Raw genomic sequence first — 27051 nt, 5'->3', positions numbered from 1 at the left:
CAACCCCCATTTGCCAGTGCCCTACTCAGCTCAGGTGAGGAAGCATAAGTGTCAGGAGCAAAAGAGTGAAACTGAGCCTGGGAAGACAGGCGGGGTAGGGGGAAGGTATTTTAGGTTTTGTCTTTATTTTTCACCATACTGCTCCTTTTTAAATTGGCAATAAATTAAAGTAATCTTCCCTATGTTGAGTCTGTTTGTGTGTGATGGCAATTGGTAAGTCTTTATGTCCACCCATGAGCTTTTCTTTCTTGTTTTCTCCCCCTGTTCACTCTAGGAGAGAGGGGAGTGAAAGAGTAGCTTAGTAGCATTTTGCAGGCAGCATTTTGCAGATTTGATGCATGCAGGCTGGTCGCTCTCTCAGGCAGTATCTCCAGGATGGGAATGAAAGGAATGTAGGAGGTACAGGAGGGGAGAAGGTAGAGGTCCCCTGAGGCAAGGAGCTGCCTAGTGCACCTGAGCGTGGAGGTGGAGGAAGGGCTAATGAGAGGTGAATGAGGACACAAAAAAGAAAGCCTCAGAAGAACAGACCTCATCTTTTCTGCTCCTTACGTCATGAGTTGATCGGTCATGATCATCCATGACAGTGGATGTCACGCTGGATGCTGACGTGGCTCACCCTAGATTAGAAATCTCAGACGATGGGAAGAGTGTGAAAGATACTGGCACCATCAGAAATGTGCCCAGGAATCAGAAAAGATTTGATTCCCACAGGCAAAGGAAGGACACACATCTGGGAGACACTACTGGCAAGTGGATGTTGGCAAGAGAAGAAACTGGACCTGTTTGAGGGTGAGTGGGAAGCTGCAAAAGATTGGGATCTTCCTGGACATCTCAGCCAAGAAGATTGAGTTTTACAACATCCATAAGAAAGCAACTCTGTACACTTTTACCATTGCTGATGTCAGCAGCCAGGAAGGGAAACTCTTTCCCTTCTTCTCAACAGGCCCTGCAGTTGCAAAGCCTGACACTGAGCCTCTGAAAATAGTGCAGGGGTTTGATGATGAGTAGTTCACTCTAGAGATAGTTTTTATCTCCTGAACAAAGCTAAGTAAGGACTGGATGGATCTGTCATAGTAGCCAGCTCTGATTTATTTTAACTATACATCAGCATGAAAAGGTATTAGAGGGAAAATTTATGTTCTCAAGAAAAACAAAGTTATTTCATGGCAACGTGGAATAAACACTTCCTTTGGAAGGTTTTCATGAAAACTTACCGTCCTTTTCCTGATACTCTGTGGTTTGCAGTTTTGTTGTGAAGGGCGGGTCATAGAGCAGGTCGGTGGGAACCTATAAGTTAAGGGTGTGCAATTTTAAAGGGTGCGGGAAATGGCCAGTCTGGATGAATAAGGAACTTCTGATGGGACTTAGGAATAAAAGGAGGGTTTACCACCTTTGGAAGAAGGGAGAGGCAACTCAGGAGGAGTACAGAGACCTCGTTAGGTTATACAGAGAGAAAATTAGGAAGGCAAAAGCCCAGCTGGAGCTCAACTTGGCCACTAACATTAAGGACAACAAAAAAAGCTTTTATAAATACATCAACAAAAAGAGAGCCAGGGAGAATCTCCATCCCTTACTGGATGCAGGGGGGAAAGTTGCAACCAAGGACGAGGAGAAGGCTGAGATACTGAATGCCTTCTTTGCCTCCATCTTCAATAGTCAGACCAGCTATCCCCAGGGGGTTCAGCCTCTTGAGCTGGAAGATAAGGATGGAGAGCAGAAGAACCCACCCATAATCCAGGAGGAAGTAGTCAATGATCTGCTTCTGCACCTAGATGCGCATAAGTCTATGGGGCCGGATGGGATTCACCCAGGAGTACTCAGGGAGTTGGCGGAAGAGCTCACCAAGCCCCTCTCCATCCTTTATCAACAATCTTGGTCAACAGGGGAGGTACCAGATGACTGGAGGGTGGCTAATGTGATGCCCATCTACAAGAAGGGTCGGAAGGAGGATCCAGGGAACTACAGGCCTGTCAGCCTGACCTTGGTACCAGGAAAGATCATGGAGAGGATCATCTTGAGTGAGCTCTCACGGCAAGTGCAGGGCAGCCAAGGGATCGGGGCAAGCCAACATGGGTTTAGGAAAGGGAGGTCCTGCTTAACCAACCTGATCTCTTTCTATGACCATGTGACCTGCCTTCTGGATGCAGGGAAGGCTGTGGACGTTGTCTATCTGGACTTTGGTAAGGCCTTTGACACCGTCCCCCACAGCATTCTCCTGGAGAAGCTGGCGAATCATGGCATAGACACGTGTACTCTTCGCTGGGTTAAAACCGGCCGGATGGCCGTGCCCAGAGAGTTGGGATTAATGGGGTGAAATCCTCTTGGTGGCCGGTCACCAGTGATGTCCCTCAGGGCTCAGTTTTGGGGCCAGTTTTGTTTAATAGCTTTATCAATGATCTGGATGAGGGGATTGACTGCACCCTCACTAAGTTTGCAGATGACACCAAACTGGGTGGGAGTGTTGATCTGCTTGAGGATAGGAAGGCTCTACAGAGGGACCTGGACAGGCTGGATCGATGGGCCAAGGCCAACTGTATGAGGTTTAATAAGGCCTAGTTCTGGGTCCTGCATTTTGGTCACAACAACCCCAAGCAAGGCTACAGGCTTGGGGAAGAGTGGCTGGAAAGCTGCCCAGCAGAAAACGACCTGGGGGTGCTGGTGGACAGCCAGCTTAACATGAGCCAGCAGTGTGCCCAGGTGGCCAAGAAGGCCAACAGCATTCTGGCTTGTATCAGGAACAGCGTGGCCAGCAGGAGCAGGGAAGTGATGGTGCCCCTGTACTTGGCACTGGTGAGGCCTCAGCTCGAGTGCTGTGTTCAGTTCTGGGCCCCTCTGTACAAGAGGGACATTGAAGTGCTGGAGCATGTCCAGAGGAGAGCTACCAGGCTGGTGAGGGGTCTGGAGACCAGGGCATATGAGGAGAGGCTGAGGGAGCTGGGCATGTTTAGTTTGGAGAAGAGGAGGCTGAGGGGAAACCTCATTGCCCTCTACAACTACCTGAAAGGAGTTTGTAGAGAGGTGGGTGTTGGCCTCTTCTCCCAGATGAATAATGACAGGACCAGAGGAAATGGTCTGAAGCTGCAGGGGAGGTTTAGATGAGATATTAGGAAGAATGACTTTACTGAAAGAGTGGTCAGGCACTGGAACAGCCTGCCCAGGGAGGCGGTTGAGTCACCATCCCTAGAGGTGTTTAAGAAACATGTAGATTTGTCACTTCAGGGCATGCTTTAGTGGCAGAGATTGTAGTGGGTTTGTTTTTGTATGTATGGTTGGACTTGATCTCCAAGGTCCTTTCCAACCATGAAGATTCTATGGTTCTATGATTCTATTGGCCAGCCAAGGTCAACCTACCATGCATGTCAGATTAGGTTTTGAATATCTCCAATGATGGAGAGTCCACAACTTCTCTGGGAAACTGGTACTGGTACTTGATCTCCCTCACAGCAATGAAGTGTTTCCTGATGTTCGGAGGGAACCTCCTGTCATGGTTTTGGCTGGATTGGCCAATCAGAATGACAGACGCATTCCTCCCGCCCCCCTTCCAAAGAGAGGAGAGGAAAAGATAAAGATCTTTACAAGTTTAGAAAAAGAACTAAACTACTTTAATGAAAATAATAACAAATAATAAAATAATAAAGAATAATAATAAAAAATTAAAAAAGTATCGAATATATACAAAACTGTATCCAGGTCCCAGGGTGACGACTGTGTCAGCAGCAGGCACAGGGAAAGTCCCAGACTTGTGTCAGTGATGGAGAGGAGCAGGATTCTGGATCTGGAGTCAGGAATTCTCAGATTGGGATCAAAAGCAGACAAACAGACAGGGTCCTCCTGAAACCTCGGACATTGAAGAAAGAGAGTTTTGATCCCTCAGCTTTTATACTGAGCGTGATGCAGATGGGACGGCATACCCTGTTGGTCATTTTGGCTCACCTGTCCTCTCCTCTCCTCCCTTCAGGTGGGACCCCTCTATGCTTTTCCGCCTCCGACCATCTAACAGGGCAAATAACAAAGTTAGCTGACCTTGGTTGTTATCGCAATAAGTATAAGCAAGAGCCTCTCTGCACACCATTCCTTGGCACAAACTGTCTTATCGCTCTGAGGGTGAACAGTTTCTGAACAATATGCTGCTAATCTCAAGAGTTTATTCAGCTAGGAGAGGCCCAGCTAAAAAGTAAAATTACAAAACAGAAAATTGGTTCTGTTTTACTTCAAACCAGGACACCTCCTGTGTGTCAGTTTGTGCCCATTGCCTCTTGTCCTGTCACTGGCACCACGGGCAAGAGCCTGCCTCTGTCCTCTTTGCACCCTCCCTTCAGGTATTGAGACACATCAATAAGATCGCCCTGAGCCTTCTCTTCTCGAGGCTGGACAGTCCCTGCTCTCTCAGCCTTTCCTCATGTGAGAGGTGCTCTAGTCCTTTAATCATCTCTGTCTCCCTTCCCTGAACTCTCTCCAGTATCTCAATGTGTATCTTGTACTGGGGTGCCCACAAAGGCAGGTGTGGCCTCTCCAGCGCTGAGGAGAGGGGAAGAATCACCTCCCGCAACCTGCGTTAGGGTTACACACACACACACAGTGTACACACACAGTGCAAGTGTCTGCTGAGGCCCAGCCATCCTTGGAAACCTCAGGGTGCTGGTGCCTCACAGCAGAACATAAACAACTTGCAAAGGCCACCCAGCTCAAATTAAAAGACTTCACACAAGGTGACTTCTGTCCACACTGAAAATGAAATTCCACCACCCCACTGGTATTTCCTGTCTTCCTTTCTTCCTTCTCTCCTTCCCTCCCTCTTTTTCTCATTTCTTCTTTTATTCCCACATTAGCTTTCTTCAAGGGCAAGCCTTTTATGCAGACACCAGCCACAGCTGAAGGCCTCAGTTGGGTTGCCAGAACACAGGCACCTGCTGCCGGGACCCCAAGGACACCACACTCGTGGCCCACATGGAGCAACCCTTTCCCTATGGAAACCAGCATGTCCCTCTTTGAAGGACCTCTCCCTGCAGAATGGCAAGACCCCAGATAGCAAAGACCACTTGCCCTTTCCTTCTTCCACCTGGGCTACAAAAGGAAGGAGAAAGGCAGTTAGTAAAGAGACATCGCGTAAGGCTCAGTCCCCAGCTGGGCTCTAGAGCTGGGTGTTTTGCTGGGTCTGCCTTTCCTTTGCCTGCCTTCATGGTTCCTGGGAGGAAAGGCATCTGCAAAAGGGGAACGTGGTGGCATGAGCCCAGCATGGAGCCAAGTGGCTCTGCAGGAGAAAAGCCAACCATGAGCTCTCAGCATCTGCAATGCAAGCTGCTACTTGAGCTTCTAGAAGCATGGCCTACTGATGCATGCAGAGAGGTTGTGAGAGCCACACGTGGCATCCAGTGATCATCTGTGGGCTGTCGAGTACACAAGAGACAAGGAGAGGCTTTAGCATAGAGCTTCCAGCTGCGCGGGAGGCTGGAGGACATGCCATGGCCCCTCGCGGCCATGGGCTCCTTGAGTAGGCCTAAGAGGAGGTGAAGGGAACCATCTGCAAGGAGCCTGTAGCTCCGGGAAGGACATCGCCCAAGACGACGGTGAGAGGCATAGGTAGGGAGGTGTAGGCTCTTTAGCAGGGGGACATCGCCATGAAACGCAGATAGACATATGGGAAACCGTGCCCTCTGCAAGGGTGGAGTCCTGCTTTTGAGAGGAGCAAGGCACGCACACACTTTGGACAGGCACCTGTGCTGGGAGAAACACAGGCCTTGGAGGTTCCTGGGCGGGGTTTACCCGTGCCCAGGTATAACAGCAGGCATTGCTCGTAAACATGCCTCGTCCAACTCAATGTCAGGCTTGCCATCACGCGACCTCTCTTCCCACTGCCTTTTCCATGAGCCTGAGAGGGCACGATTATCCATGTACCCATGGACCAAGCCAGATCCCTGGACATCATTCCCTCAGCTCTTGCAAAGCATTCCTTAACGCTACAGGGTCTTCCCCTGCACAACACGGTGGGGTCAGGAAGCTTTCCTGAGCCAAGTCAGTACTTGCAAGACATCTCAGCAGCAGAGTGTGTTCTCAGAAGCATCTGAAAGGAAAGGTCACTTACTCTTTTCTCTCTGCAGTTGCTCTGTAACGACAAAGACCACAAGAAAGAAAGGAAGGACGTTTGGATTTGCCTGGGATGACCGTCAGAAGAATAGATGCTCTTCTGCCATCCCTCTGCAGAGGGCCCGTGCACACCAGTGGCTCCCTCTTGCAAGGGCCGTCTCTCTCAGGAAGGTGATTTCTCAGGAAAAAACAAGAACTTACCATTTTCATCCTGGAACTGATCTAGAAAAGGAAAGGCACAGGCACGAGCAGAGACAGGCTCTGGGGCTGCTTGGCTATGCTTGGGGAGGGCTCAGACAATGGGCCCTAGTGTTTTCTTCTCCCTTGGAAGGGTATGGCCTGGGTTCCTCAGGGACACCCTTCCACAACAGGATACCCGTCTGGCCTGCCTCTCTGAGACCCCACGAGCTTCTTTTGACACTTTGGAGACCCTCTCCAGCACACAGCAGTGCTTGGCTTGAAGGACGAGACCACTTACTAACAAAGGTTATTTCTTCCCCACTTGAGTTACTGTTGAGATCACTGCGTCCTTATTTTGGAAACTTTCTTGGTGCCAGAGACAAGCAGCAGAGCAATGGGAGGTTCCATGGACACTGCTCAGAGCTAAAGAGATCTTACAGAAGGGGTTCAACCAACAAAGCCTACTTCTTACCTTTTGATGTATTTGGCTCACCTTGTTGAAAGGCTCTGGGGAGTTGGACAGGAATGGAATGGAGATGTGGAAGCTCATGGAACAGGTTCTTTAACAGGGAGGACTTGCCAGGAAATGCAGCTTGACAGGGTTAAGATTAGCCACCAGTCTGGGGGACTAACAGTGTAATACTTTCCATGTTCTCAAAGTACCATAGCACCTCCGAATGAAGTCTCCGGGACTCTCAATGAGATGCCTTTCTTCCCAAAGTGTCCCATTCCCCATGTCTTCTAGCTATCACAGATCACCTTTTTATCCCCATTTTGGTAAATCCTACCAATGATCTTAATATATCTCATTTGCATAAATAAATGCCCTGTGCTCCCACAAAAAAAGATGGGCAGGCTGATAGCTCTTTATAGATATCCCCCCCATATTTAAGAATACTCATGGAGGGGTGATTTGTAAGGAGAACTGATCACTTACCTTCATCAAAAAGGGGGTGCCCTGTAAAATAAAAGGCATTTAAAAATATCGATTGTTGTGATATATATACTTTTTTTTATATATATATATATATATATATACTTATAATATAAGTAAGCTTAGCTATCACCTAGGGAGAACTTGGCCAATTTAGGAGGTGCAGCAGAGTCTTCTCAATCCCAGCCTGCACCTAGGTGGGCTCTGGGCACTCACACAGCTCCCTTCCCCACAACTGCTATTACAGTGCCCATGTGGCCGTTACTTCCCAATGTCTACAGCTTTATGGCTGTTTGCACTCTCTGGCCTGACGCCCCACCACCCTTGTGGTTCTCCTGCCTAGAGGGACAAAGTCAATGGCAGGATGGTGGACGAAGACACACGACATTCACATAAGCTGGGAACTAGCATGGTTCAGCTAGAGTCATTCTGCTGCGTGAAAAGCACCAGCCTTGAGGAAGAACTATGGGAGAGCCAAGTAGTTTCACACTGACTCTGGCCATGTAAAAAATGTCCAGTAGCGTAGTTGGGAACAGCAGAGTGGCATCTTTCCCATCTAAAGCTCACTGCCGTCTATGTTTAAATATTTTTAATGGTTTTTTCCTTTTCTACCTGCAGCAGGTTTGACCTGCAGTCAGAAGTAAGTTTTACGTGTCAACCTTTGCCTTTTGTTTCGTTGACAAATGTTTTTAACATTTGTTTAGCATATATTACCTTCTTCCAACCTTTGTACGGGGTCATCTGGAAGGGAGAACAAAGCAGAACAGATCAGAAATAATGATTCCATTTTCTGAGGCTGTTCTCACAAAAGCCTAATTGTCAAAAGCTAAATTGAGGATTCTTTAAATTCAGAAGAAACTTTTGCTGTTCACAGCATAGTTGTGGGGCTGTGTGCTGGAGGGAATTTATGCCAAGCTTGTGTCTTCTCTGGTACAAACAAAAAAGTGTAGGTGTTTTATAATGTAGCCAGTCAAACAAAAGTGGTGGTTTTCTAAACTTAGTGAGGAAGCTCGTGAAAAAGGAGACATGTCAAAGGCAAGAGCAAGCAATGTCAGAGCCCATCCTCTGGCTCCTATCATGGGTTCCTTGCATATTGCTCTTTGCCTCCAGCTCATGTTCCAGAAGGGCACAAGGCTGCTGTCAGACCTTTGTCATGCCTACCATGGGTGGCTTTGATGTTGAGGGCATGGGCCTAGCTGACTATGGCTAATCGCTGAATTCTTGTTTGATATGAAGGAACTAAGAATTACAAGGGGATTCCATTAATATCTTACCTTTCTTTTTCTGTTTAGAGATACTCCAGTGTACTGCCAAGGTCAAGATGATGTTTAAGACTGCCAGACCTGTTAGTAAAATGGATGGCGAAGACCAACCTGCATTGTTTTCAAAATAATTGTATTTAGTATTTCATGGAAGTAGAATTAAGTGGATGATCCAACCTCTTAGGTGGCTCAACAGAACATCACTTTTGGAATGTGCTCATGAATTACTGTCTTTATAACAAAGGACCCCAGGAATCATGTGACTACAGGCATATACAGCATTTCTGATTCAGAAAATGGCACAGACAGATCAAAGGAAGAACCATTTTATGAGCTTTGTTTTGGTTTCTAAGATAAATGCTGAAAACATAGCAGTGGAAAGCATATTTCATGCAAAGCTTTCTAAAGAAGAAAAAGGACTCAGAAGTGAAAGAGATGAAGGATTCGTGATCAGCCTCTTCATTGGGGAACCAGAGGTGCTTTGAGAGTGGCAGAATTAGACTTGGGTTGGTAAGCTTCTCTGCCCAATGACCTACGTTAGAGTTTAAAGTGTATATTTCAATAGAGAGAGATATACACATATATATGTATGTGTGTATATATGTGGAAAAGTATGGGAATGTGCTGGAAAGGGGAGGTATCTCTGCATCCCTTCTCTTCCCCAGCAGAGGTGCTCACTTCAAGGGAGGCAGGATAGAATGGGACAAAGGAAAGCCCAACAAGGCCTGGTCACAGCACAGTGCTCACCCAAAGACTGAGTCGATCCCCCACCAGAGAATCCCAAGGCTAGCCTTTCTTAGGTGCCCTGGGAGCCTCCTCTCACCCTGTCTAGACTCTATGCAGCGTCCAGAAATGCCACACTAGTAGAAAATAGCCTGCCCAAGGTACTGGAGGTACCAGAGGGACCTCTGCAACGGGTGAATCAAGCAAGAGCTCACCCTTTATCTCCCTCCCCAGGCAAGGCCTGGACTGCTAGCACAGTGAGCCAGACATGACAAATAAACATTAAGCATGGATTTACCTTTCAAAAAGTTGCAGTTAACTTCTGAAGCTACAAGAGGAAGATGAGTGAGGGGAAACAGGATTCACAGATGTGCCACTTGGTCATTAGGCCCTGACATCACTTGTGCTCTGCCACTGCCTTCCCCACTGCCACTTCATCAGGGAGGAGAGGAAATGGTCAAGAGCCGTGCTACTGACTGAGGTGATCCTAAACCTACAGCCCATTATGAATTCATAGGGAGCTGATAGGACACCAGGATGGGGGCCCAAGCACGTGCAAGGGACATCTTAAGAAAACGGACAGAAACCCCAACCCCAGATTCTGATGGAAAACCACGACTCATCCTACCAGACCCTTCCCTTGGGTCTGGGCCGTGTCCATGACACTTCTGAATGGAGTTTCACCATGGTGGGGGGAGAAGTACTCAGGTGATAGAAGACACCTCATCAGAAGTAGGAGGCCTGGAAAACCATGCCAGTTAGTCTTCATGGTCTTCAAAGGAGTTGTCTCTTACCTTGTTTATCCATGTTGTTCTGCTGTCCTGTTACCCCTTTAACAAAAGCATTGTTTGTTAGACCATTTTCCTTCTTTGCTTGCAGGTAGGGAAAAAGAGCTCCCTGAGCACCTGAAAGTTGAGCTGCATGACTGGATCAGAGCCAGGATTGCTCCTTTCATGGTGACCTTCCTGCTGATGCTCATGTCCCCGTGGAAAGTGGAGGAGTAGGAAAGGTGACAGCTAGTAAGAGGACCTGCTTGCAAGCCCAACATTTGCCTTTCCCATTCCTCCACATCCCACCACTTTGCCTAGGGAAGTACATGAGGAAGGAAGCAGGCAGACCCTTGCTGCTTTGAGCCCAAATGGAAGCAGCAAATGCCAAGTTTTCCTTCTCTTCCATATGGTGCGGACAGCGTTTCTCCTACCTCCCCAAGAACGCCTGTCTGCTCAAATGTGTTCCTCTCCTTCCTCAGCAGGCACTCTCACAGATAGGGAAGACAAGGGAGCCTGCAAAGAGCTCCAAGCAGCCATGACCTGACTGGTCACATTGGACCAGGTCACATTGCTTACCCGTTCCCAGAGGGATTTGTGGATTCCCACTAGGTTTGCTGTACAAGTGGCCAAGCACCGATGGGATGGCTCTGTTGGACCATCTGCTATTTCTTTGAGTGACAGAAAGGTATTGTGTCTCTTTAGCCTGGAAAATGTCAGGGGACCACTTGAAAGAGGTTTTCTTACCTGATAGAAAAAGGAATATACATAGGAAAAGAATGAGGGAACAAAATATTCCCATTCTTCCGTTCCGGAGCCAGATAGTCATCCTTTCTGATGTGGTGCAATGTAAGAGTCAGTGAAAGGTGGTAGAACAAAATCCTCAGTGAGGCCAAATCCCACATCTCTCCTCTGTCCTTTAAACCTTGCGTTCCTTGTCATCACCTATCTTTTCTGTGTCATCCCCTATCTCTTCCATGTCATCCAATGTCACATCAAAGGGACGCTGTGCCCATCTGATCACTTGTGCAGCACAGGAGACTTCTTGTATCTTCTGTGTACCTTAGGCACACAAAGCGTACCCTGAGGAATCGAGCTCCTGATATTAATAATTCTTCCTAGTTGCTGCCTGAAAATATTCATAACAAGACTGTTCCTGACATCTTGGATACCGGGAATGACTCCCGGTAGCATTTGTAACATTAATCTCGGTACTAACAATGCAGAGCTTCTGAACTGCCCCATGACTGCATGAGAGTATGGATGATACGCAGCTGCTGGTTGACATAACTTTCACAGCAAAGCCTACAGGTTCAGAAAGTGGCCAATATTAAGGCAGGGTTTGACCAGCTGCTTCTGCAGAGGTAACTTTGACAGCTTCACCTGCACTGCTTTCAGCAGCACCTCTGATTTTTACAAAAAGGTCACTGCACTGTTAAAGCAGTATTTTGTTGCTGCAGGCTTCTATAGTCTGCCCACCCTTCCCTTTGTCACTCTTCTCTCCTCTTGATAGACTTGCTTTGCCACCAGCATAACGAGGCCCTCACACTGCATTTTATTTGCTGTGGAACAAGGCAGTCAGAAAAAAAAAATCCACGTAAGGAAAGGCCCATGGGTTTGTGATTTGTAGTCAGTGCAAACTGTCAGAATGCACCAGGCAGAATGAACATGCTTTTGGCAAGCGCTAATGGAATGATTGGGCTGGAAGAGAGATTCTCCTCTGCGGGCAGGTTTGCTGGCACTACCACAATAACTGTCCTTTCCAGCGCTTCCTCATAATTAGTGCAGTGACAAGTAAAAGGCTAAGAGCTGGGTGTTGGCTGCGATCCTTTCAAGCCTTTACATCTGCAGCCATGAGAGGGACCTGGACTGATGTTTCTGAGCAACGCAGCAGGTGCAGTGGGGCAGCCTCCTGTCTCCACCCCTCTCCTTTGCCCCACCACAGGTGGCCAAGGACATTGCAGCCAGCCATTTCAGGCAGCTGGACCCAGCCCTGAACAGTTTCATCTCCACCCGATCAGCTTCCTAAACTAGCTTGCAGCACGAACACAGGGTTGTTAATGGTTGGTGCTCGCTACCTCCTGCTGGGGGTTGGATTGGTCCATAGAAGCTGCAGGGAGGGTTGGCATGAAAGCCAGCAGGAAGGGACCGTGTGATGTGCCCATCCTCAGCATCACAGCATTGTTGCTGCCAGCATTTACCGAGTGGCCAAACAGCACTGAAAATGGCCTTGTGAAGGATTATTTTTTTCCTACTATTTTACTGTCCTGTAACTTGGGTATAGCAAGCGTAATTCCCTGCAAACTTGTCACAAAGGTTGAAGTGACACAAACACGACAGGATCTCAGAGCAATGTGGAAGGAACCGTAAATACTTTCACTCATAACTGGGACGGTTAAATGAAACTGGGATGCCAGACAGATTCTGAAGCTTTTTGGTTTTTCTCCAGTTCCCTATAACCTTTTTCTCAGGGCATTTTGTATTGTCCTGTCTCCAAACCAGGGGGATAACATGGGCCCACCGTTTGTGTAATGTTCCAGTAGTGGTTTCAAGTAAGCAAGCTTCTTTGGGCTGCTTTCTCAACCTGGACACTTCCTCCACAAGCCCAGAGCCACAGGGAGCACGCGCTTCACAAGCAACTTTGTGCAGGTACACTAACCAAAACTACAGGAAGACTTCACAGCTTCACAGAGTTGCATACGCTAACGACTAAGCGGGCTAAAATAGAAGAAAAGTTCTCTTACCTTATAAAAGTCTATTGCTTGCTCTGAGAGTGCGACGTTTCACTTCTCTGCTACAGCAAAAGAGAAAGCAAGTTTGGAGCAGCGCAGACTTTGCTGAAATCACTGGGTTGCAAGCAGGAAGGAAGGGAAGGGGTATCATGGCCAAAACTCACCCAGGCTGCTGTTCCTCCACCTCAGGAAGGCAAGAGAATCACAGGCGGACGGAAGGAGGAGAAAAGGCTGGCAGTCACGGGGTGAGGGAGCACTGCAGGCAGGAAACGTGTCCTTGGAGCACAGGTGAAAGCAAGCTCTTTGCTCCCATTGTCATAATGGTTAATTTTTGAACCCGTCTGTTTTTTAATTGGTCCTGAGTCCAGGTAGGTGCAAAGATGAAAGGAAGTGAAGGAAAGGAGAGGGTTGGGGTTTTTTTTGCAACGAAAAAAAAAGGCAGAGCTTGGTGACCAGTTCAGTGCAAACTGAGCCGCACACATAGACTTTCAGACAGATGAATCTGTAAGGCAGGATCACCTCCCTTCTGGTAATCTTCTGGCCACACTTCTCCTAATGCAGCTCAGGAAAATGTTAGCCTTGGGCACACCTCTGGTTCATGGTCAACTTGGTGACCAGCAGGACCCCCAGGGCCTTTTCTGCCAAGCTGCTGTCCCGTCCGTCAGTCCTAACCTGCCCTGGGGCATGGGATTGTTCCTCCGCAGGGCCAGGACTTTGCATATCCCCTTGCTGAACTGCATGAGGTTCCTGTCAGCCCATTTCTCCAGCCTGTCAAGGTCCCTCTGGATGGCAGCAGGACCCATCTAGACAGGTTGGATCAATGGGCCAAGGCCAATGGGATGAGGTTTAACAAGGCCAAGTGCCGGGTCCTGCATTTTGGTCACAACAACCCCGGGCAACGCTACAGGCCTGGGGCTGAGTGGCTGGAAAGCTGCCCGGCAGAAAAGGACCTGGGAGTGTTAGTGGACAGCCGTCTTAACATGAGCCAGCAGTGTGCCCAGGTGGCCAAGAAGGCCAATAGCATCCTGGCTTGTATCAGGAATAGCGTGGCCAGCAGGAGAAGGGAAGTCATTGTGCCTCTGTACTCGGCACTGGTGAGGCCTCAACTACCTGGAAGGAAACTGTAGAGAGGCAGGGGTTGGCCTCTTCTCCCAAGGGAATAACGACAGGACCAGAGGAAATGGTATGAAGCTGCGGCAAGGGAGGTTTAGATTAGATATTAGGAAGAATGACTTTACTGAAAGAGTGTTCAAGCACTGGAACAGTCTGCCCAAGGAGGTGGTGGAGTCACCATCCCTGGAGCTATTTAAGAAATGTGTAGACATGGCTCTTCAGGGCATGCTCTCGTGCCCAAGATTATTGGTTTGTGGTGGGGTGTTGTGTGTGGGTTTTTGGGTGTGGAGTTTAGTTGGTGGGTGCTTTTTTTTGGGGGGGTGGGGGTTTTTTTTTGTTTTCTTTTGTTTTGTTTTGTTTTTTTAATGTGGTTGTACTCGATGATCTTAAAGGTCCCTTCCAACCACTAAGATTCTGTGTGTCTGTGTGTGTCAGTGTGTACCAGTCACACCTTCCACTTTTGTATCTGTGGTGGGTTGAACTTGGCCAGCTGCCCAATGCCCACCCAGCTGCTCTCACTCCCCCTCCTCAAGAAGACGGAGAAAATGAAAAAGCTCATGGGTGAAGACAAAGACAAAGAGATCACTTACCAATTACCATCATGGGCAAAACAGACTCAACTTGGGGAAAATTAATTTCATTTACTGCCATTTAAAATACATTTAGATGTCAAGAAACATGGACAAAATTAAAATTCCTTCTCTTCACTGTTGCCTTTCTCAGGCTCACCTTCACTCTCCCATCTCCAACTCCTACTCCAGTCTCCCCTGCTAAGTGTCAGAGGGGTAAAGGGAAGGAGGATTTTGGTCAGTCCGCAACAGTTCTTAGCTGCTCTTTCCTCTTTACACTTTTCTGCTGCTCCAGTATGGGTCTTCTTTGTGGGCTGCAGTCCTTCAGGATAAACCTGCTCTGAGGTGGGCTCCTCCATGGGCCACAGTTCCTTCAGGAAATATCTGATTTCTCCACCATGGGGTCTTGCATTGTACTGGGTTTGCATGGCGAGGTTTTGATAGTGGGAGGGGCTACAGGGGTGGCTTCTGTGAGAAGCTGCTGGAAGCTTCCCCCATGTTCAATAGAGCCAATGCCAGCAGGCTCCAAGATGGACCTACTGCAGGCCAAGTCTGAGCCAATCAGTGATAGTGCCTCCGTGATAACACATTTAAGGAAGGGCAAAAAAGCCGGCATGGCAACAGCCGGAGAGAGGAGTGAGAGAAAGAACTATGTAGAAACCAAGGTCAATGAAGAAGGAGGGGGAAGAGGTGCTCCAGGTGCTGGAGCAAAGACTCTCCTGCAGCCTGTGGTGAAGACCAAGGTGAGGCAGGCTGTGCCCCTGCAGCCTGGAGGTTAACGCTGGAGGAGATACCCACGTACAGCCTGTGGAGAACCGCACGCTGGAGCAGGTGAATGCCTGAAGGAGGCTGTGACCCTGTGGAAGCCCACACTGGGGCAGAATCCTGGCAAGACCTGTGGACCCATGGAGAGAGAGGAGCCCACACTGAAGCAGGTTTGCTGTCAGGACTTGTGACGCTGTGGGGGACCCATGCTGGAGCAATCTGTTCCTGAAGGAATGCACCCTGAGGAAAGAACCCATGCTGGAGCAGTTTGCAGGACTGCAGCCTGTGGGAAGGACTCCCTTTGGGGAAGTTTGTGGAGAGCTGTCCTCTGTGGGAGGGACCCTCCACTTGAGCAGGGGAAGAGTGTGAGGAGTGCTTCCCCAGAGGAGGAGGGAGCAGCAGAAGCAACGTGTGATGAGCTGACCACAAACGCCCATTCCCTGTCCCCGTGTCACTCAGTGGAAGGAGGTAGAGAAATGGGGAGTGAAGATGAGCCAGGGAAGAAGCTAGGAGTGTGGGGAAGGTGTTTTAAGACTTATTTTGTATTTCTCTTTAGTTTTGATCTCTCCCTCTCCTTCTCTTGACCCACAAGCCTTTTGTTATATTTTCTCTCCCCTATCCAGTTGAGGAGGGGGAGAGAAAGAGCGGCTTTGGTGGCCACCTGGCATTCAGCTGGGGTCAACCCGCCACATGCACAAAGAGACCCTGCTGCCTTCCAGAATTTCTGATGGCTTTTACCAGGATTTGCCAAGGCCTGCAAGGGGCTCTGCTTCTCTGCAGAGTGCCCCAGGGCTTTTGATGGGCCTTGCCCATGTCTGGACAGGGGTCTGCTTCGTTCCGCAGCGTCTGATGGCTTTTGCCAGACTTTGCTGGTCCTGTGGGAAGGACCAACACTGTGGCAGGTCTTGAAGAGATGCAGCCCGTCAGCCTGCACCAGGGGTAAAGGCGTCTATATCTCTGTAATTGCTGTCATCAAGAGGTACTGAATTCCTGTTTTCACTCATCTGACTGAAAGACACTTAAAGCACTTCACACTCACTTGTACAAGTTTCTGAGGACACTCAATAATGACTTTCAGCACAATGTTATTGTGTGGGAAACATTGACATAGGCGTAGATGGTTGTGCTGGTTTTGGCCGGGATACAGTTAATTTTCTTCATGGTAGCTTGTATGAGGCTATGTTTTGGCTTTGTGCTGAAAAGCATGTTGATAGTAGAGGGATGTTTTTGTTATTGCTGAGCAGTGCTTACTCAGAGTCAAGGCCTCTTCTGCTTCTCACTCCACCATGCCAACAAGTAGGCTGGGGGTGCACAAGAAGTTGTGAGGGCGCACAGCTGGGACAGCTGACCCCAACTGACCAAAGGGATCTTCCATGCCATGGGACATCATGCTCAGTGTATAAAGCTGGGGAAGAAGGAGGAAGCGGGGGGATGTTCAGAGTTACGGCATTTGTCTTCCCAAGTAATTGTTATGTGTAATGGAACCCTGCTTTCCTGGAGATGGCTGGACACCTGCCTGCCAATGAGAAGCAGTGAATGAATGCCTTGTTTTGCTTTGCTTGTATGTGTGGCTTTTGCTTTACTTATTAAAATTTCTTCATCTCAACCCATGAGTTTGCTCACTTTCACTCTTCTGATTCTCTCCCCCATCCCACTGGAGGGAGGGAGTGAGAGGCTGTGGGGTGCTTTGCCTGCTGGGGTTAAACTGCACCAGTGGTAGAGAAAAGACAGAACATGAGCTATGTAGACGGAACATGAACTGGAAAGACAACGGCAGGGGGGCGCATGTCCTTTTACATTTTGTGGTCAATTTTTTGCTTTTGGCAATGACAAAACATCTCTGGCCGCGTTTCAGCTCGTGTTTTTCACTATAATGTCATTCCTCTCTGTATTGAAGTAAGGGCAGGCTTCTGTTGCCTAAAGCCTCAAGATAGGTGTCTGGAGCTCCTGAATATATCCTGGGCATCCAGGACTTCTAGGTGGGACTGGCAGATGGCAGCACAGCTCAGAAAAGTCCCACCAAAGAAAACACAAGCGGCCTCACTAGCACCCAAGAAGGCCTTTTCAAAATAGTGGCCCTAGGTCTCAGAGCCAGCAGGAAACAACAGAAATGGGCTCAGAGCACGAAGGGGACAGTGCTGAATATGTCTGAATTTAGGGTCCCTCACAGTGCCGTTGTAGAAAGGAGAGGGCTGCACGTGTGAGTCTCAGCAGCAGAAAGTCCCATGCAATAGTCCCTTTTGGGGCACAGATCAGACAGAGATGTTACCCTGCACCATCCCAGTTCAAAGCTTGCAGGGTGAGGGAGGCAGGGCTGGCAGAGCTTAAATTGTCCTCAGATAGGAAGACAACTGTGAAGGCACAAGGCAACTGCTCAGAATAAACAAACCAGTCACACAGAGAGACAAAGAAACACACAGATGGCACCACGTCTCCTTCCCACTGGGCTAGGCACACACACTAGCAGACTGGTCTGTGACATCCCTGCAAACATCAGCAGGGATGCTACTTTTAGCAGATAAGGAACATGGACAAAAGCAGCCACTCACCCTGGTCACCCTCCCCCTCGCCTGGATCACCTCCCTGGGGGCTGCACAGATTTATCCCGCACATCTATCCTGCACAGCTGGCGAGAGGATGTGGGGCTCTTCCCTGCTTCCTTCCTTGACCCTCCACCCCTCCACCCCCTACTATGAAAAGCGCCCAAGGGCTTTTCACCCTCTCCCCAGGTGCTCTAGGTCCCTCCCCACCATCCCACTGTCCCCTGCACCACTATGTGCCGTTTCCTTCCCTGAGCAAGGGGCTTTTGGTGTTGACAGTGCAGCAGTCTCAGATGAGTCTCTCTTGGTCTCATTGCCTCATTTTTCTCAGTGCAACAGAGAGCAAGTGAAAATGGCAGCTTCACACTACAGCCCTCCTCTCACCCTTTCCTTGAGCGGGCAATCTCTGGGAAGGGGATGGAGCGCCTAATCCTGGAAAGCAATCCCAGGAACATGAAGCAAAACAAAGTCATCAGGAGTAGTGAGCATGGACTCACCAAGGGGAAATCATGCTTGATCAACTTGATAACCCCCTACCATGAGATGACTGGCCTGGTAGATAGGGAGAGAGCAGTGGGTATTGTCTACCTGGACTTCAGTAAGGCTTTTGACACTATCTGCCATAAGATCCTCCTAGATAAGATGCAGGGTGGAGAAATGGGCTGCCAGGAACCTCTTGAGGTTCAACAGGGAGAACCGAAAAGTCCTGCAGCTGGGGAGGAAGAAGCCCAGGCCCCAGCACACGCCGGGGACTGCCCAGCTGTAAAGGAGCTTGGCAGCAAAGAACCTAAGGGTTCTGGTGGACACCAAGATAAATTACGTGCCCTTAGCACACAGGGATGTTGGTATCCTAGGCTGTATTAGGAGAGGTGCTGAACGCAGGTTGCGGGAGGTGATTCTTCCCCTCTCCTCAGCGCTGGAGACGCCACACCTGCCTTTGTGGGCACCCCAGTACAAGATACACATTGAGATACTGGAGAGAGTTCAGGGAAGGGAGACAGAGATGATTAAAGGATTGGAGCATCTGTCCCGTGAGGAAAGGCTGAGAGGGCAGGGACTGTCCAGCCTCGAGAAGAGAAGGCTCAGGGCGATCTTATTGATGTGTCTCAATACCTGAAGGGAGGGTGCAAAGAGGACAGAGGCAGGCTCTTGCCCGTGGTGCCAGTGACAGGACAAGAGGCAATGGGCACAAACTGACACACAGGAGGTTCCCTCTGAACATCATGAAACACTTTATTACTGTGAGGGTGACCAAGCACTGATACAAGTTTCCTGGAGAGGTTGTGGAGTCTCCATCCTTGGAGATGTTCAAAAGCCATCTGGACATGAGTGGTGGTTGAACATGGCTGGCCACTGGGTATCTGCCAAGCTGCTCTGTTACTCCTCTTCCTCAGGAAAACCCCAAAACACAGAGCATGATGAAAACTCACCTTCCAGAATAAATGTTTACTCCGTGTTATCATGAAAGAATGCTTCTGTTTCTTGAGTACCTAAAATTTCCCTCAGAAGCTTTTTCATACTGATGTATAGTCTAAAAAATGTCAAAGCTGGCCACTAAGATACATCTGTGCCCTCCTGTCTTAGCTTGGTTCAGGAGACACAAACTAGATGGCAGCCTGATAACCCCTCGGTATGATCTGTACATTATAGGCCTTCACAATGTAGAGTGAACTACTCATCATCAAACTCCTGCACTATTTTCAGAGGCTCAGTGTCAGGCTTAGCATTAGCAGGGCCTGTTGAGAAGAAGGGAAAGAGTTTCCCTTCCTGGCTGCCGCCATCAGAAATGGTAAAAGTGTACAGAGCTGTTTTCTTATGAATGTTGTAAAACGTCATCTTCTTGGCTGAGATGTCCAGGAAGATCCCAACCTTTTGCAGCTTCCCACTCACGCTCAAACGGGTCCAGGGGTCTGTGTGGGCCCAATACTCTCGCCCGTCTGCAAACCCCATGACCCAGAAGCCATTCTTAGGGATCAGAGTCACAGTCCCTTTGCGAGTCACGGATTCCTGGGCAATGCCCAAGACCCAGCTTCTTCTCTTGCCAACATCCACTTGCCAGTAGTGTCTCCCAGATGTGTATCCTTCCTTTGCCAACACAAAAATGTGGGAATCAAATCTCTTCTCACTCCTGGGAACCTTTCTGATGGTGCCAGTATCTTTCACACTCTTCCCATCATCTGAGATTTCCAATCTAGGGTGGGCCGTGTCAGCATCCAGGGTCACGTCCACTGCAATGATCAAGTCGTTCATAAGGAGCAGAAAAGACAAGGTCTGCTTCTCTGAGCTTTTCTCTTCTGTGTCCTCATCTACCTCTCATTAGTCCTTCCTCTACCCCTACCCTCAGGTGCACTAGGCAGCCTCTTGCCTCAGGGGACCTCTACCTTCTCCCCTCCCTTACCTTCCATGTCCCTCCATACCCATCTTGGGGCTGCTGACTGAGAGAATGGCCAACCCGCATGCATGAAATGCAAGGCAGGCAGACAGTGTTCCTGTGACTCCAGCATTCAGCACCAAGAAGGAGCGTGTGGGGGCGAAAACCCTCTCCCTCTATCTTTAAATTGCTGTTGAGATGGCCTGAGGAGTTGACAATGCAGCTCCTCTTTGGGCAACACCAGAATCACAACTGACTTTTCCAAGGGTATTGAGACAAAATCATAATGGCCAGAGAAAGTTTTCTATGACAGAAACAGAAGAGGAAGATTCACAATTGAAGTGACACAATTGATCAGCCCTGCAGGCATCTGAAAACCACCTCGAAATGAATGCAGATACACACCGGTGAGTAATAAATGCTAAAATATAAATGCAAAGCATTCATTAATTGTGCTTAAAAACTCTGGTGCAGGAAGAAAGCCTATTAGGAAGTGCAAGTGTTGCTTGTGGTAGATACAAGTATAATAGTACATCTAAATATAGGTACATCTGCTGGAATTTGGTTTGGGTGTCATGATTAAAGTCCTTAGCAAAGTCTGAAGGTGATTTTCAAATTTATGTAGTTTCTTCTCTAATAAATAGGAGAGCACCATTCTAGGGTACTTCTTACGCATGGATTAGAATGGAAGAGTGATCTTCAGTGCCCCAATGATGAGGAAATGTTTCTTTCCTCAGTTTGCACAGGTCATCCAACACCTGACAGGACTCTAGCAAGTTGTAATGTCATGAAATAAAGTCCTCTAGCTCAACTCGGATTTCAAGAATAAGAAGTTGCTCCTTTAGCGGAGCCAGATCAGCTCAAGACACTTTTCCTGAAACACCAAAGAGGGCAAGAGCAGGAGTGGGAGCCGGGGGCTGACGTGGCCAATGCAAGCTGCCCGTCCCTGCTCCCCACGGATGAAAAGGCTGCTGTTGAGCATACGCAGTGTCTTTGGCAACACACAGCAAAGAATACAGTTATCAAAGAATCCTTCCTCTGAGTGTGTTGCTCTCCAAACAGCTCTCTCAGCAGGTGGGATGTGCTCTCCAGAGCCACATTCCAACTCCAAGTACTCACGTCCATCATCCCCCTTTTGCTTACCTTTGTAGCGCTGTATTTTGTAAAGCTCTGTGGGAAAAAGACAGAAGCAGGCAATAAGCGCATTTGTCAAGGTATGCTGGTCTTCTGCGTGCTAAGACACTACCCCATGCTGCTGACCAAAAAGAACGTGTTCTGCTGTAGTAACATGCTTGTTCTATGGGTTGGAAAAACATCAACAGGTCCCATGCCATCCCCCAGAGAGAGCAAAGCCTGAGGCCTCTGGGATGCTTGGTCTTTCAGCAGCAAAGACTCTAACCAGACCTGAAATCAAGGTAGGAATTCTGGGGCAGTAAAGAGATGTCATACTTATGGCAGGGGGAAGGGACAGGGACCAAGAGAGATTAATTTATCTGAAGGAACTATCTCTGGTTTGCTATGTCGGGAGTTCTAGGTGCTTCACTGGTACGCGTACAGATGCACTTACCTCACCAGCAGCACAGCCATTGCCTCAGTGTCACAGAATAGAATCATAGAATTGCTGAGGTTGGAAGGGACCTTTAAGATCATCAAGTCCAACCTTTAACCTACCCTGACAAAAGCCACTTCTAAACCATGTCGCTAAGTACCACATCTACCCTTTTTTTAAACACCTCCAGGGATGGTGAATCCACCACCTCCCTGGGCAGCCTATTGCAATGTTTAATAACCCTTTCAGTGAAAAAATGTTTCCTAATATCCAATCTAAACCTCCCCTGACATAACTTGAACCCGTTTCCTCTTGTCCTATAACTTGTCACCAGGGAGAAGAGGTCAGCCCCCATCTCTCTACAACCTCCTTTCAGGTAGTTGTAGAGGGTGATGAGGTCTCCCCTCAGCCTCCTCTTCTCCAGGCTAAACAACCCCAGCTCCCTCAGTCATTCCTCATAAGGTTTGTCCTCCAGACCCCTCATCAGCTTTGTATCCTTCTCTGGACACGCTCCAACACCTCAATGTCCTTCTTGTAGTGAGTGGCCCAAAACTGAACGCAGTACTCGAGGTGTGGCCTCACCAGTGCCGTGTACAGGGGGATGATCACTTCCCTAGTCCGGCTCACCACACTATTCCTGATACAGGCTAGGATGCTGTTGGCCTTCTTGGCCACCTGGCCACGCTGCTGGCCCATATTCAGCCGGCTGTCAACCAACACCCCGAGGTCCTTTTCTGCCGGACAGCTTTCGGGCCACTCCGTCCCAGTCCTGTAGCGTTGCTTGGGGTTGTTGTGACCCAAGTGCAGGACCTGGCACTTGGCCTTGTTGAACCTCATACCATTGGCCTCAGCCTATCGGTCCAGCCTGTCCAGATCCCACTGCAGAGCCAACCTACGCTCAAGCAGATCAACACACCTGCCTAGTTTAGTGTCATCTGTGAACTTACTGAGGGTGCATTCGATCCCTTCATCCAGATCATTGATAAAGATATTAAAGAGAACCAGCCCCAGCACCGAGCCCTGGGGGACACCACTTGTGACTGGACACCAACTGGATTTAACTCCATTTACCACCACTCTCTGGGCACGGCCATCCAGCCAGTTTTTGACCCAGCGAAGAGTACACCTGTCCAGGCCATGAGCAGCCAGTTTCTCCAGGAGAATGCTGTGGGAAACGGTGTCAAAAGCTTTGCAAAAATCCAGGTAGACAACATCCACAGCTTTTCCCTCATCCACTAAGTGGGTCACCTTATCATAGGAGGAGATCAGGTTTGACAGGCATGACCTGCCTTTCACAAACCCGTGCTGACTGGGCCTGATCACCCTGTTCCCCTGCACATGCCGTGTAATGGCACTGAGGAGGATCTGTTCCATGACCTTCCCAGGCACCGAGGTCAGACTGACTGGCCTGTAGTTCCCTGGATCCTCCTTCCCGCCCTTCTTGTGGATGGGTATCACACTTGCCAACCTCCAGTCAGCTGGGACCTCCCCAGTTATCCAGGACTGCTCATAAATGATGCAAAGTGGCCTGGCAAGCACTTCTGCCAGCTCCTTCAGTACCCTTGGGTGGATCCCATCCAGCCCCATAGATTTGTGCACCTCCAGGTGCTGAAGCAGGTCTCTCACCATTTCCCTTTGGATTACAGGGGCTTCATTCTGCTCCCCATCCCTGTCTTCTAGCTCAGGGGTCTGGGTACTCAGGGAGCAACTGGTCCTACTGCTGAAGACTGAGGCAAAGACAGCATTAAGTACATCAGCCTTTTCCTCATCCTTGGTCACTATGTTACCGGACCCATCTACTAGAGGACAGAGATTGTCCTTAGTCCTCTTCTTATTGCTAATATATATATAGAAACTTTTTTTGTTGTCCTTGACAACAGAAGCCAGGTTTAGTTCTAGCTGGGCTTTGGCCCTCCTGATTTTTTCCCTACATAGCTTCACTACCTCTTTGTAGTCCTCTTGAGTGGCCTGCTCTTCCTTCCAAAGGCCATAAATCCTCTTTTTTTTCCTAAGTTGCAACCCTAGCTCCCTGTTTAGCCAGGCCGGTCTTTTTCCCCGACGGCTTGTCTTCCGGCACATGGTGGCAGCCTGCTCCTGCGCCTTTAAGACTTCCTTCTTGAAAATCATCCAGGCTTCCTGGGCTCCTTTGCCCTGGAGGACTGCCTCCCAGGGGACTTTGTCAACCGGGCTCCTGAAAAGCCCAAAGTCTGCCCTCTGGAAGTCCAAGGTAGCAGTTCTGCTGACCCCTCTGCTTGCTTCTCCCAGAATCGAAAACTCTATCATTTCATGGTCACTGTTCCCGAGACAGCCTCCAACCATCACATCCCCTACAAGACCTTCCCTGTTTACAAACAACAGATCCAGCAGGGCACCTTCCCTAGTTGTCTCTCTCACCAGCTGTGTCAGGAAGTCATCCCCAGTACATTCCAGGAACCTTCTAGACTGTTCCCTCCCTGCTGTATTGTATTCCCAGCAGATATCCGGCAAATTGAAGTCCCCCACGAGGACAAGAGCTCGCGATCTTGAGACTTCTCCCAGCCGTTTATAGAATATTTCATCTGCCTCCTCATCCTGGTTGGGCGGTCTATAACAGACTCCTACTACGATATCTGCCTTGTTAGCCCTGCCCCTGATTCTTACCCAGAAACACTCAACCCCATTATCACCATCATTTAGTTCAAAGTGTTCATAACACTCCCTGACATACAGGGGCACACCCCCGCCTCTCCTTGCTTGCCTGTCCTTCCTGAAGAGCCTCTAGGCATCCATGGCAGCACTACAGCTATGTGAGTCATCCCACCACGTTTCTGTGATGGTGACTACATCATAATTATCCTGCTGCACAATGGCTTCCAGCTCCTCCTGTTTGTTGCCCATGCTACGTGCATTAGTGTATAAGCACTTCAGCTGGGCTATTGGTCCTTTCTCCGTTTTACTGGAGGGAGCTGAAATTCTGCCACCCCCGGACTTATTCCTAAGGAGCCTGGTTACGCCCCCTATCTTTTCCAAGTCTAGTGCCAGCATGCCACCTTCAGGCTTTTTGCTAGCAAGCTTGGATCTGTCCCCATCCCCCTTCGAATCTAGTTTAAAGCTCTGTCAATGAGCCCCGCCAACTCCTGCCCTAAAACCCTTTTCCCCCTCTGAGACAGGCTTTTGCCGTCTGTTGCCAGCAGGCCTGGTGTCCTGAAAAGCAGCCCATGATCAAAGAACCCAAAGTCCTGCCGATGACACCAGTCTCTGAGCCAGGCATTGAGCAGCTGGCATTTCCTGTTAATCTTCTCATCAATCTTCGCAACTGCTGGCATAGAAGCAAACACTACTTGTGCTCCTGATCCCCTCACCATCCGTCCCAGGGCCCTGAAGTCTTTCTTCATTGCCCTCAGGCTTCTTCCTGAAATTTCATCATTGCCTAACTGAAAAATCAATAAAGGGTAGTAGTCAGTAGGCCTAACTAGGGTAGGGAGTTTCCTCTGGACATCCTTAACTTTGGCCCCAGGGAGACAGCTGACTTCCCTACAGACTGGGTCTGGTCTACATATGGGACCTTCCGCTCTCTTCAGAATCAAGTCCCCTACTACAAGGACCCGTCTTTCTTTCATAACTGAGGATGTTGTTATACGAGGCGTAATCCGTCTTGGCCTCGGTGACAACTCCAAGTTCAGCAAGCTGTTGTCCTTGTCATCCTCCGGTTCCCTTTGCAGAAGGGGCTTCCTTTTGCAGAACAGTATCTGTTCTGCAAGTACACCAAGGGCACCTGGGATGATGTGGGGGTTACCTGGGTGGCACGCCTGCCACGCCGGGCAGGGACTCGTTGCCACTGGCCCCTGTCCTCTGAATCTCCACATTTAGCCACGCTGCTAGAGGGTGGGGAGTGCTCTGTATGTGGAGGTCTGTCTGCCTGAGGTGCTTCTTTCAGGGAAGGCAGGGTGCGACTCCAGTTATCTATCTCCTGGTCACACTCCCTTATACTTCTCAAACGACTTACCTCCTCACGGAGCTCTATCACGAGGTGAAGGAGTTCCTCTCCCTGGGCACACCTCCTACAGGCCTGCTCACCGCTACCATTCAACACCAGCACAAGAGCAGGGCACACCCTGCAGCCTGACACCTGGGTGGCAGCAGGTTCCCACGCAAGCTCTGTCTGGGTGGCCACATCAGAGCTGCTCGGTGCAGAGCTCAGGGATGCCATGGCATTCTGCCGAGTTCTTACGATGACATCCTGGCCGGGTCGAGAGGTTTTCAGTGACTTACTGTTCAAAGACCTGCGCCCTGTACACCCGCTCTCGCCGCGGTCACGCCCTGGATGATGCCCACCGGCTGCCTGCATGCTGGGTACCGCCCGTTTAGAACTGCCGCGTGTGGCGTTGCCTCCACCCCTGCCGCGTCAGCAGCCCACCGCCGAGCTGCCAGTTCCGGCATGAGCTAGCCGCTTTTCCCGGCTACGAAAGCCCCCAAAAGAGCCCTTTCCCGGCCTTATCCACCATGATCCCCTTCCCCAGTGCAGCCTTACCTGCACTGAAGCTGGTGTCCTCAGCTACTGACCGTTGGCGTGTTTACAGCCCATTTAGAACAGACGCATGGGTCTCCTAGTGACAACTGAATATTCCCCACTGCAAAACTTATACAATATCTAAAAGTCTGCTTAAATCCATTTTCATCTAGAGCTCCTGATTCTTCTTGTGTCCCCAGATAAAGAGTGGAGGGGGACCCAAACACAGTTTTCCAACTATCTGCCCGCCATGAAACAGAGGCCACCTCCCCAACTCCACGAATCCCTCACCACACTCAAACACAACGCTATCTTAGCTACTTGTATTCTCATTTGGAATAAAATCTGCTATGAGAGAAACTCAACCTCTCATTCTTGTCAGGGAAGAAGGAGAGGCGAGAGGAATAGCCAGACCATGGAACAAAAAGGAGATCCCCTTTCACAGAGAAGAACCTCCTAGGAAAGAAACGCTACTGTCCAGCACCAGTTATCCCTGCAGCCAGATTGCACTAGTCATGCATTCACACTTCACACACTTCTACGCTCCCGTTCAAAGCTACAAGTCTGCAAGGGGCTTGAGAGCACTCTCTGGAGAGGGGAAGGAATAATACATCAGTACCTGAAAGTGCCTGCATGTTCTCCAGAGACCCCTGCAGAGCAGAAGTATTTTCAGAATATTTCAGGAGGGAAGGTCGTGAGTCAGTCAGTTCCTCCAGAGGTGCGGGACAATTAGCGAAGTGGGCCAATTCCTTTTTGCTCTGTAAGACAGCTAGTTTCTCACTGAGAATCTTCTCCATCTTCTCCTGCATGGATTCCACGAACCTTGTGGAATATGCCTCCACTCTCATTCCTGTGAAGAAAGACTGGTGTCACTGGGACCATGATCTTGCCTCCCCTGAGGTGAGGCCTTGTACATCCCATGGCGCAGAGCAATTCCTCTTAGAAAGAACCAAAAAGATGCTGATGTTCTTCC

At 49.3% G+C, this 27051-nt stretch overlaps 1 protein-coding gene across 1 annotated transcript; it reads right to left on the bottom strand.

Moving 5' to 3' along the window:
* Positions 1–18920: 18920 nt before the first annotated feature.
* LOC134507760 (E3 ubiquitin-protein ligase TRIM39-like) lies at positions 18921–26851 on the bottom strand. The gene is made up of 3 exons (XM_063318637.1): positions 26698–26851; positions 21184–21210; positions 18921–19897 (listed from the first exon to the last, which is right to left on the bottom strand). The coding sequence occupies exons 1-3, from the start codon at positions 26711–26713 to the stop codon at positions 19341–19343; spliced, it is 600 nt and encodes a 199-aa protein (XP_063174707.1). The 5' UTR covers positions 26714–26851; the 3' UTR covers positions 18921–19340.
* Positions 26852–27051: the final 200 nt, after the last annotated feature.

The sequence above is a fragment of the Chroicocephalus ridibundus genome, chromosome 27 (assembly GCF_963924245.1).
Source record: "Chroicocephalus ridibundus chromosome 27, bChrRid1.1, whole genome shotgun sequence".
Classification (NCBI taxonomy): Eukaryota; Metazoa; Chordata; class Aves; order Charadriiformes; family Laridae; genus Chroicocephalus; species Chroicocephalus ridibundus.
Note: the sequence above shows the minus strand (reverse complement) of the source record. Positions and strands in the feature narration are given on the sequence as shown.

Excerpts from the sequence above, each read along its gene's own strand:
- LOC134507760 (XM_063318637.1), bottom strand. Across the intron at positions 19,898-21,183 it reads CAAAATACAGCGCTACAAAG|TGGACGTGACCCTGGATGCT; the intron begins GTAAGCAAAAGG and ends TGATCATTGCAG.